We start from the raw sequence: 11,853 nt of genomic DNA, 5'->3' as shown, positions 1-11,853 counted from the left end.
TAGTAATCTTTTGTTTCAATTTAGATAGCACATTTTGCTTATCAAGAGTCAATTTGATTAAACGTTGAAGCTAAATTAAATTAGTTCAATTTAGTAATTTTAAACTAAAATTTAGATATACAAAAACTACACGAAAAGTACTACTCTAAGTTATAATTTTTCTCATGTCAATATGATAACAAAATATATTTTAAAATGTTGGTCAAACTTCACGCAGTTTGATTCTCGATAAGCAAAATGTGTCATATAAATTGAAATGGAGGGAGTACCCGTTTACAAAGACACTTGTTTTTCTCCCCAGGAGTTCCCCACTTTGCTCCCTTAGAGACTCGAAATCACAATCTTAAGGTTGAGATGAAGGGTGCTTACAAAGACACTTCATATCTCAAATGGCTCATAAATTTTTTAAATATTTAATCGTGGCTCTTCCTCAGACCCTGCATGAACGCATCAGACCCTGCATGAACGCAAGATGCTTTATATTCTAGGTTGCCCTTTAAACAGAAGTGCTAGACAGTTAAGGTCGAATATTTGTCCTCTCAGATATATGTTGATACTCCGATCCTTATCTTATTAGTATGTACTTTAATAACATTGTTGCTCGAAGTAAAACAGAAACAGAGATGGCAAAAGAACTGATAATCATCAGGCACAAATACTTTTCTGCAAGTATCGAAGAGAAGTTCATACCATTTGAAAACTACTATTCTCAATCCAACATGCTATTATTAATTTAAAAAAAAAAAAAACTTACATGATAAATTCAATTTCAGTGGCCAAGAGGCAAGATTCCGAGAAAAATATTCTTCTGCTTTGTTCAACAAATAAAGCTGGCATATCGACTATCAACATGATGTAAAAATCCAAAGAATATAATCTGAAATGTGCCCTGTAAACAAGAATGACAATTCGGTGATTCCAGACTCTACTATGAGGCGTCATAATTCTTGTACAAAAGCCAGTGAAACCTATCTGATAGATTATTGCTATACATTCCGCTTCAGGGAACATAAAACAGGCAACTAACACCTAAGCTTCTTTTGGAACCTTTTCAGATTCTACAATATCATACAGCCTCAGTATAGCAATCACAACCATGTCATGAGAAGTCCTGAAATTACGACGTCAGACAAAGCTATAAGACTACTAAATGAAAGGATATATGTGCACATTCGTTGTCCAAGCATTTAAGACACAGCATCAGTGTGATCGCGGAGGATAGGCTCCAGGGTATGGACCTGGCAAAACATTAAAATATATAGGTAGTTGAGAAGCCGGGAGAAAGTAAAAAAGTTCAGGTCTTACAAGAATACATTTACCTGGAGGATAAGAGTAACCCTGTGGAGGATAAGGCGGAGGTGGATATGCTGAAGTTGATGAGTAAGGTGAAGGATAAGCAGTCGGTTGAGGAGGATAAGGAGATGGTGGATGATATGCTGCTGAAGGAGGCGGGACTGCGGGATAAGGAGATGGTGCCGGATACGCAGAAGGTGGTGGGTGAGATGGTGCTGGATAGGCAGAAGGTGGTGGGTGATAAACTGCATGTTGCGGAGCTGCCGAATATGGATATGATCCAAGAGTTGGTGCTCCATATGGAGAGCCTGATGGAGCATGGCTTGTTGCAGGCTTCTGGAAGTAGGAGGAGTAAAAGTCATGTCAAAGATATATAAACAGGTCCGTGTTCGGTTTTGGAGGGGGCGAGGGCAAGGGAGAAATTCTAAGAAAATATGGTGGCACTTACATTGGCATTTGCGTAATGCATTATTAGTCGAACCTCTCCTGCATGCCTGTAAAAGAAAATACAAGCAACAGTACTGTTATGTGGTGCAATTTCATTAATTACAATCCCAACAGCCAGTGCAAAAAGACCCGAGAAAACTTCACAAAAATCCAGTTAACTTCGGAATCTTATGTTCACATGGTTCAAATAAACTTAATCGACACCAGAAATGGTCACAGGAAATCCATTAGTGTTTGTCACACAAACCGTCCTTGCTTTCTGAGATATACACGAGGTTCTTTACTAGATTTAAAAAAGATTTTGGGTATAATTTCGGGTACCTAGATGCTTAAATTAAGTGCTAAAGACTTGCAATAAAACAGAAGTGAAACATTGAGGTCCTGCCAGTTGAGGCCAAAGGAGAGCAGCTTTTCAGATCATCTAGAAAAGATAGACATAAGATCTAAATGTAAAATTGTCTTTTGTTATCTTCTCTTTTTTCCTATAAGATGAATAAAGACACGATGATGTCTCTTTTAATTCCTTTCCGTACCTGAAAAACATAACGTGCTAAAATATCTTTTACTTCACATTAGGAAGACACAAGTGTGAAAAAAGCCGCTATCTTTGTTCGTCATCAACTACTTTACAAATGGTCTCAAGAATCAGCTGCTGACTAGACTCCTTATATATCATGAAAGCAAAGAAATAACACCTCTTGTTGACTTCGCTTAACTCCTGCAAGGTAATCAATGACAGAAACTTACTCGGATTCATCTAGTAACCCTGAACTGTAGGCCCACCGTGGCCCAACAGTATCTAGTATGTCTAAAGGTCTATATGGGGGAAGAGAGGAAGTAAGACAATTAGCCAGGAGAAGTTCGATGGAAAGAAGTCTAACTAATTGAATCCTGAATTCATGAGTTACGTCGCATCTTATATTTCTTCAACAAAGGCCAGAAATCCATCTCCTGTACAGTCATTTGAGAGGTAGAAGGAAAAGAAAATGGTGGAAGATAGCTTCTGCTACAAACTGGCAAAGCCATAGTAAACTTTTAGGATGACTTATCCCCCATTTGCTTCTGGACTTAACAAAAGTAAGATAAGGTACACAAGGAGCAAGTTAATTTCCATTTATCCTCTTTCAGTTTGGTGCAAGTGACTACTGCTAATCACTGACTCGTTCTAATATTTAATCCATCAGAAGCAGGAAGACTTTAGAAGCTAAGACCAAACTGAATGCTCTTCTGCAAGTCTTTAATCTATCATTTTATTCCTTAACTAGAAGATCCTAATGTCTCCTCTTTGTTGCTTCAAGTCAAGTAGCTCTATCACAACAAGCTCTGTTAATAACAGTTTAGTGCTGAAGCAACAATAGTTTTATCTACTCTAACACTAGGCAATACCAATCTACAGTATCTTTCATTAGGTTGCCTATGTGACCACATATTACCTTTAACATATCATTATATTAAGCTTTCTCCGGTTTCCTTGGCTAAGAACCTAAAAATCTTTCGAAATCAGTGTTACTTTGAGATTCTTCACGTAAGCTATTAACTTTTCTGCACTCATGCTAATAGTTTATTTAGTTCTGCCAGCATCACTAGCCTGAAGTAAGTTGACAGCTAGTTATGCAGGGTCTAAATCTAAAATGATGAAATGAAGAACTTCAGTGATGGATGTAAGGAATCACATCAGATCCAAATTAAAATCACATAAAAGAGTAAAGCACAATGTACAAGATTTTGCCAAAGAAACACAAGCAAAAAAAAAGGATTCTAACTAAGGAGCAGGACATACAGGCAAATCTAATTATAAACGAAAGATAGACATTGAAAAAGAAGCAATATCATCTAGAAAAGAACAATATGGCAGTTTTTCTTAATTTACCTGCCCCTCTTCGTCTGGAGTGGCCAAGCAGTATCGTCGTATCCATGTGACAGAACTTTCTGTAGTTGAATCCTAGAACAAATAATTAAAAATTAACACTCAACTAAACAAAAACTAAATTGATCATTCAACAAACTAAGCCTAACTCCGAACAGTAGCAGAATTGGGTGAAGGGGAGGGGGTTCAACTGAATTCCCTTCGTCGAAAATTTATACCGTGCAAAGGGGATAAAAGCAACTATTTTGGTTATGTAAAAGCTGTTGAATCCTCTTTCTAGTATACGTAGTATGAGATGAGGTTCAAAAGTTGCTTTAGGTCACAGGTTCAACTCTCAACTATCACCTTCTAATACTTTTTTGAATCCCCTTATATAAATTCCTAGTTCCGCCGCTTTAGGTCGGTTATAAATGATCTATATCCATTTTATTTTATTCAGGCACAAAATAGATAGAAAAAAGAGAAAATTGAATGAGAAGTAATAAAAAGGAGCAGTAGGATTTGAAATTACTTTCCGCTTCCTATGAAATCATCTGTATTAACGGTATTGCTATTCCAGACAACAGCGCTAATCTCTCGCAACCCTTCAATGAGTGTAAACACGAATTTCTCTTGAAATGTAGGATTTTTCCCGCCATCTACATAAAAATTGGCATGAATTTCATCAAAATCACCAAATGAAAGAAAAAAATAGACACACAGAAATGATGAAAAGCCGACGGCATCTAGCAAAACTAGTTTGGATGCACTACATGAATCATCGTTATTCATTCGACTCCATTCATACAATCTCTCTGTTACAATTTATATGAGGCGCTTGCTTTTTAAATTTATCCCAAAAAGAATGCTACTTTAATTTATTTAAAAACAAATTAAACTTTAAACTTCTCATTTTACACACTTAATCAGATGATTTACACCACAAAATTCAAAAATCTTTTTTTCTTTCATATATTCCGTGTCCAGACAAAGTTAATCACATAAAATGGGATCGAGGGAGCAATTAATCTATAATAGTAACTAATTTATACTACTAAACATCAACTTATGGCTAATAAGAGTATTACCAGTACAGGTACGAGTACGGTATTTAGAACTGCCGTATTCAAGACAAACGTAGGGATCTTGCCTTGAAATCCATTCAGTATCCTTCAATTTGATACAAGCAACAACTACAAAATCGAAAATTCAAAGCAAACAATTACGAGAATGAATTTAAGAATTTCAGTTGTTTATAATAATTAAATGAAGATTGAAGTTGATACCAGTGACTTCAAGGAGTTGGCCTTGGATGCCATATACCATCGACATAGTAGAAGAAGACGACAAAACCAGAATAAACGAAGACGAATTTGGGTTTAAATTATAGGAGATTTAACAAAGAAATACGCAGCAAAGACGGCTTTATATGGGAGGACTAAAATAGAACGAATCAACCAATAGGTGGTTTCTTGTTCATTTCTTTAATTTGAAATAATAGTACAATAATTAAACATCAGTGGGTGACCCCAGAAATACGCGTAGAGTGATAATGTTAACGGCTAAAAGATTATAGATAAATGTCAGACTGACGAGTACGAAATCCATTTACTACTAAGAAAATTGTATTAGTTTAATTATCTGAATTATTAGTTTAATTATCCGACTGAAAAAATCACGAGTAAAATCAAACTATTATTAGAATTAAGCAAAGAAAAAGTTGCTAATTCCGAAGGGAACAGATGGGAATACAGTCATGTTGATAGATTCGCATATTTGATTCAATTTGACAATAAATAGAAGTAGAAAAATAGAAGTTGAATATGGAGAGCTTAATATCAAGCTTGCGGCAAGTTTTGTCAATAGAAGACTTTTCTGACCCAAAAAAATAAAAAAATTGATTGACACGTCATCTACCATGTAGCATTTAAAAAAAAACTAAAAATTAACTTTAGCGCGTGTCATTAATTTTTTTTTTTAATCAAATTCCATCATCTCGATGGTGGAGTTAGGCCGGACTCCAACCTGTATATTTCAAAAACTTTGATTACACGGAGGAGGACATACACCTTAGCCTCAATTACATATTGTAGATTGGTAACCACCTGTAAGGCCCCGTGAAAATTTCTACTCAAAACCCGAAAGCTCGTAGTGCCAAGTTAGAAATATGTGCTAGAAATTTGTAAAATTCTTCGCGGCGAGCCAGGCTCGCCGCGGATCGGACCCTTTGGACTGATCTATGCATTAAAAGTTAAGGAATAATGTTTTCCAGAAAGTACATTTATGCGGTCCATTATGCGGTCGCATAATAGCTATGCGGACCGCATGGTCGCCGCAGAATCACATAGTTTGATGGTAATTTTGAGGTCAACTGTGCGGCCCATTATGCGATCGCATAATCAATATGCGGGCCGCATAGTCATCGCATAATCCCCTTGGAATTCTGCGAGGGGCAGTTCTGCGGTGCATTATGCGACCGCAGAACAGGTATGCGGACCGCATTTCTGTCGCATACTCGGGCAGTTTGTTCAGATTTTTGAAGCCATTTTTGCGGTCCATTTCGCGGGCCGCATGTCAATTATGCGATTGCATATGCGATCGCAGATTGTATCGGGGCTCCTATTTTCTAACTTTCAAAATACGACCCCATCCCATTAAAAACACCCCATTAGACCCATTTTCTATTATTTTACTGCATATAGAGTGAGAGAGGAAGTTCTAGAGAAAGAGGGAGTGATCTTCATCAAGTCCTCACTCAATTCTTGCCCCAAATCCTTGAATATTGTCGAGTGAAATTACTAGGTCTTCACCCTAAGAGGTAAGAACTTGTGCTCTAATCTATAATTTCGAAATTTCTATTAAAATAAGTGATTAGCAAGTGGGTTCATGGGTATAAGGGTTGATAATCTTGCATGCATGAGTGGCAAGAGTATGGGAAGGTTGTGAGTTAAAAAGATAGCAATTGGGGTGTAAGATGATAAAAATCTCTCACAAAAAGGTCCTAAAATCACAATGCACACTTAGTGCTTATAATATGCTCAAATGAGCTAGAATCTTAATCATGTCTCTAATTCTTGGTTCAAATTTGTAATTCCTATAAAATAGATTGAAGTGCTAAGAGTCCCGGAATTTTGTAAGAATTTAAGGAAAGCTCTATTGAGGTATGTATGGCTAAAACCTTCCTCTTTTTAGAAATTAAGCTCCGTTGGTGTTTGTGTAAATGCGGTAAGATTTAAAGTTGGATTGATGTATTGATTGTTATTTCACATGAATTGGTGTTGCAACTTTATATACGTGAAAGGTGTGTCTCAATATGATCAATGTGTTATTCTTGATAACTTAAAAAGGGTGCGAAGAATATGAATCATGTATTGAAATGCTTAGACCTTAAATCAAGATTGAAACTGCATTTGTTGTGCCATCTATGTGAAATCTCATCTATGCTTACAATTTAAATTACTCTTGTGTGCACTTATTATCCTAAATTGCAAAGCTAACATTGAAATTGGGAATGATGTGAAATGTGGCCTAGTGCCAAAAATGATGTGATAGTTGTGGCCCCAAGTGCCTATGAAATGACATATGTGAAACAAAGATTGAAACGGGATAATTAATGAGAAAGGAACAACGCCTTGGTAAGGCGGCCTAGTCGATCGGGCCGAGATCGGATGCCATGCCGCACACATGGTGGTATTGTGCTGATATTGAATTCCGGAAAAGGGAAATGAGATTGTGATTGAGGTATATGTCTCACATGAGGCAACCTAGCCGATCGGGTCGAGATCGGACTCCGCTCAAGATAGCGGTGGTATTGCAAACAATGATGAACAGTATGAAATGCACCAAACTAAAAGCAATGGAAAATTGTGTGAAAGTTATGTGATTCTTTATTTGATGATGTGGTGATCGTTTAAAGCTTTTGAGTTACACTTGTGATTTCCTTATTCTTGTATGATAGTTCTTTCTAACTAGATGGTGTTTAGTTATGCATACTAGTACTATTCCATGGTACTAACGTCCCTTTTGCCGGGGGCGCAACATTTTTTAAATGAATGTAGGTGGCTCTATAGTGGACAATGCCGATCGCGCGTAGCGGAGTGTCCTCCTCTCATAGTCTTGGTGAGCCCCTTTCTCCTTCAAGGGGTTATGTTGTACATCTTTTGTTGTAGATTTCACTTTTGAGGTATAGCCGGGGCCTTGTTGCCGGCGTTGTCATAATTGTCTTTTGTATCCGTAGAGGCTCCGTAGACGTTTGTGTGGGTTATGTATGGGTGTTGGATGGGTTAGTGAACCGTGTTGTAACTCTATACTCTGGTTCTTCTAAACTATAACTGTATGAAATCTTGGAAACTTAGCCATGATTTAAGATTTGTGATATAAAAATGAACTAACAATGTTGAATGTACGACCTTTACTGTTGTCTAAATGAACGAAAGCATGGTTCCCTTAAATCATATTGAGTTGTGCAGAAAGTGTTAAAGAGGCTTGCTCAGTCGGGTTCACTCGACTGAGCGCCTGTGGCGCCTCCTGAGGTCGGGGCGTGACACCACCAATCTAAAGTGCACCTGTATATAAGAAATTGACAAAAGTCTGATGGACTCCTCTCTACTACTTGATACATCTATATTCACAAAAGATGGCCAAGCATACAGATATGCCCCAAACATGCTATGTCTAATCCTAATATCAATTGATGATATCATTAATTACAAAAAAATTCCTTTTCACTCTGAACCTAAAATTAGGTATTTCCTCTTGCTTAAACTTCAAAGAAGCTCTAACCTCTCTAGGAAGGGGAACAGCTTGGTTGAAGATACCATGAGTTTTTGTGACTTCACCCAGGTTTGCTAGTTGATCTGCAATTTTGTTACCTTCCCTGAAAATATGCTTAAACTGAAAGTCTCCTGTTCGAGTCAATTCCCAAATCTGTTCAAGTTCATGTATGATCTGCCAATGTGCCTTTGTTTTCCTATTAATCATATTGATGATTAACAGTGAATCTGACTCCACAACAATATTTTTCAAGCCATGATGGCAACACATCTGGATGCCTTGTAGAACTGCCTTTACCTCAGCAAAATTATTACTGCAAATGCCATAGAAATCAAAAAATGCCATCACTAAATCACCATGATGGTCTCTGATAATCCCACCTCCTCTAGCTGAACCTGGATTGCCTTTACTACAGCCATCCACATTTAATTTGACATAACCACTCACAAGTTTCCTCCAGTAAACAATCTGAGAATGAATAACTAGTGACATCTTCTCTACAACTATGCATTTGTCTATCCAAGAATGAGGGAGTTGAAGACTAGTGAATTGACAGTTAAGTATCAAGGTTATGGTATTAGACACTTGATTAATGATATGTCTGGCTGACATTCGAATGTTTTCAAAATTTGCTGCACATCTGCTCTTCCATATTTCCCAACATATTAAGGATGGTAAACATTGAAGCATTATAGTGTGGACACCATTGTTTCCCTTAGTCATCCACCATTTCATGAGGTTCTGCCTTATCTGTAATGGGACAAAACTAATGCCACATGAATTACAGAAAAAGGATCAAACACTTCTGGCTACTTGGCTGTTACTAAACAAATGATCAATGGTCTCCTCCTCATGATTATAACAGCAGCTGCACCTAGATACGGTCACAATACCAAACCTCCTCACAGCTTCATCAGTAGGGATCTTATGTTGAAGTAACCTTAGCATAAAAAATGAGATCTTGAAAGGCATTCTTTTATGCCAAATCTTTTTGCAAGTGAAGTACCCCCCCTTTTTTCTCCTGAGAAGGTCCCAAGTTGATTTGCAAGTGAAAGCTCCTGTACCTTCTGGTAACCAGTATGGCAGTCTTTTCTCCTTTCATCAAACTCCACCTTTTGAATAGTATTGACCACATTCACAGGTAGAAGACCTATTAGTTTATCTTGCCTCCAAGTCCCATTGTGTATGAATTCTTTTACCTTTGTATTCTTTGAAGCTCTAGTTAGCTGAGTCACTGTAGCTAATGCTCCCAAACCTGTCCAGTTATCCCACCAAAAAGACACATCTCCATTCCCTAATCTCCAGAAAGTAGATGGTTCAACATCCTTCTTGATGTCCATTAATCTTCTCCATGTGTGAGACTGGCCATAAGACTATTTCTTTGCCACAGGGTGAGACCTCTTGCAATATTTAGCCTCCAGGAATTCTTTCAACATTGTCTTTTGAGTCCTGAAATTCCACCATAGTTTGGCAGAAAAAGCATTACAAATATATTGAAGTGATCTAAATCCAACTCCTCCCTCAGTCACTGGAAAGCACAAATCATTCCAAGCAATCCAATGCCTCTTATTTCTGTTAGCTTCCTTCCCCCAGAAAAAGTTGGCAACTATGCTGTCAATTTGCTTTAAGACAGTTTTTGGAGGGTTAACTATTGATATCAAGTGCAGAGGTAAAGCGCGTAAAACATACTTAATCAAAACTTCCCTTCCTCCATATGACAGTAATTTGCTTTGCCATCCTTGCATTATGCCTGCCAACTTTGCCACCATGTTGTTGAAATATATTATCTTTTTCCTACCCACATAAATAGGACACCCCAAATATTGTATTGGAAATGGACAACTAGGGAAGCCGGTGATACTTTGAATTTCAGCTATCCTAGGATCATCATCCTGAACAGAAGTATAGAAGCCAGACTTCCCTTTATTCACAAGTTGTCCTGAAACTTGTTCGTAGAGCCTCAACTTTTCCATCATCATGTTTAATGATATTGAGTTGCTGGATGAGAAGAGTATGGTGTCATCAACATAGCACAGATGAGTGATTGTGGGACCCCTCTTTCCTGTAAAGTATGGATTGAATCCTGAGCCAATTAAGCAATCCATAAGTTTCGACAATAATTCTGCGCCAATCACAAAGAGGGATGGAGAAAGAGGATCCCCTTGCTTGATTCCTCTACTAGATTTGAAGAAGCCATGCCTATCTCCGTTGATGTTTATAGAATACCACACATTAGTCATGAGCCTCCATACCATATCTATCCAACATTCTGAAAACCCCATTTGCCTAAGAACTTGACAGAGGTATTCCCAAGAGACCCTGTCATATGCTTTGGCCATATCCAATTTCAAAACTACATTCCCAGCAGGTGATGGTTTATTAATATTGTGAACCATATCTTGTGTCAACATAATGTTCTCTGTGATAGACCTCCCTTTGATAAACCATGTCTGGTTAGGAGATACCAGTTTCTGCATCAAAGGACTCAATCTCTGATTCATCAGTTTAGAAATGATCTTGCATGAGAAGTTACTAAGACTTATTGGTCTTAGTTCAGTAAAGGACTATGGGCTATCCACCTTAGGTAGGAGTACCAGACAGGTGTGAGTGAGTGCCTTTGGTATATCATTACCTGCAAAAAAATCAAGAATCATTAGTAGTAGGTCCTCCTTTATGATTTTCCAGCATGAGTGGTAGAATTTCCCTGAGACTCCATCAGGACCTGGAGCACTCTGTGAACTCATAGAGAACACCACATCTTTCAATTCCTCCAATGTAGGTAATGTTGTTAATCTATCATTATCTGCTTCCTCAATGGTTTTAGGGATACAATTCAAAATCGAAAAGTCATTATGTCAACTTTCCTTTTTGAATTGTCTCTGAAAGAAGGAGATAGTTTCTCTGGCAACATCCTCCTCCCCATCAACCCAGCTTCCATCTTCTTTCCGCATCTTCTTCAAAGTAAGCCTCTTCTTTCTACCCTTAACCACAGAATGAAAGAACTTTGAGTTTACTTCCCCTTCCACAAACCATTTCACTCTAGATTTTTGCTTCCAAAACGATTCCTCCTTCTTATAGGCTCTAATCAGTAATGCATTAACTTCATTTAAGGCAGTTCTGTTCACTTCATTATTATCAGCAATTAAGTTGGCTTTTAAGTTAGCTATTCTGCCTTCCAACTCTTTAATCTTATCAAAAAATTTGCCAATAGAATTCTTAGACCATTAAGATAACTTCTTGCAAGTATTCTTCAGTTTTAAATGAAATCTCCACATTGGTGATCCCTGTACCTCAATACCCCAAGCTTGCTCCACCACTGCATTGAAGTCTTCTTCTTCAGTCTAGAAATCTAGAAACCTAAAGTACTTTACAGGTTCCCTTTCTGTTGATTTTGCAATAGTAAAGAGTGGGGAATGGTCAGATCGTGTCCTGATCAATTGATTTACACTTGTAGAGCCAAACAAGTTCATCCAGTCGTGGTTTACTAAAACTCT

At 37.6% G+C, this 11,853-nt stretch overlaps 1 protein-coding gene across 2 annotated transcripts; it reads right to left on the bottom strand.

The window, feature by feature from the left end:
* Nucleotides 223–5,111, bottom strand: LOC109233501 (elicitor-responsive protein 1-like). Of its 2 annotated transcripts, XR_002069082.1 has the most exons (8): nucleotides 4,873–5,111; nucleotides 4,675–4,779; nucleotides 4,119–4,245; nucleotides 3,611–3,682; nucleotides 1,742–1,787; nucleotides 1,320–1,629; nucleotides 755–1,238; nucleotides 223–457 (listed from the first exon to the last, which is right to left on the bottom strand). XR_002069082.1 is itself a non-coding variant. In XM_019399387.1 (7 exons), the coding sequence occupies exons 1-7, from the start codon at nucleotides 4,916–4,918 to the stop codon at nucleotides 1,201–1,203; spliced, it is 744 nt and encodes a 247-aa protein (XP_019254932.1). In that variant the 5' UTR covers nucleotides 4,919–5,111; the 3' UTR covers nucleotides 671–1,200. The 2 variants fall into 2 exon arrangements, 1 of the variants encoding a protein (XP_019254932.1); XM_019399387.1 differs by lacking the exon at nucleotides 223–457 and having other exon boundaries at nucleotides 671–1,238.

Source organism: Nicotiana attenuata, chromosome 10, assembly GCF_001879085.1.
Source record: "Nicotiana attenuata strain UT chromosome 10, NIATTr2, whole genome shotgun sequence".
Lineage (NCBI taxonomy): Eukaryota > Viridiplantae > Streptophyta > Magnoliopsida > Solanales > Solanaceae > Nicotiana > Nicotiana attenuata.
The sequence above is the reverse complement of the archived record's forward strand: the minus strand, read 5'-3'. Positions and strand labels throughout refer to the sequence as shown.

Coding starts and splice junctions, on each gene's coding strand:
- LOC109233501 (XM_019399387.1), bottom strand. CDS start 4,918: ATGTCGATGGTATATGGCATCCAAGGCCAACTCCTTGAAGTCACTG. Junction 4,246..4,674: donor CCGTACTCGTACCTGTACTG/GTAATACTCTTA, acceptor ATTTTTATGTAG/ATGGCGGGAAAAATCCTACA. Junction 1,788..3,610: donor CTCCAGACGAAGAGGGGCAG/GTAAATTAAGAA, acceptor TTTCTTTTACAG/GCATGCAGGAGAGGTTCGAC.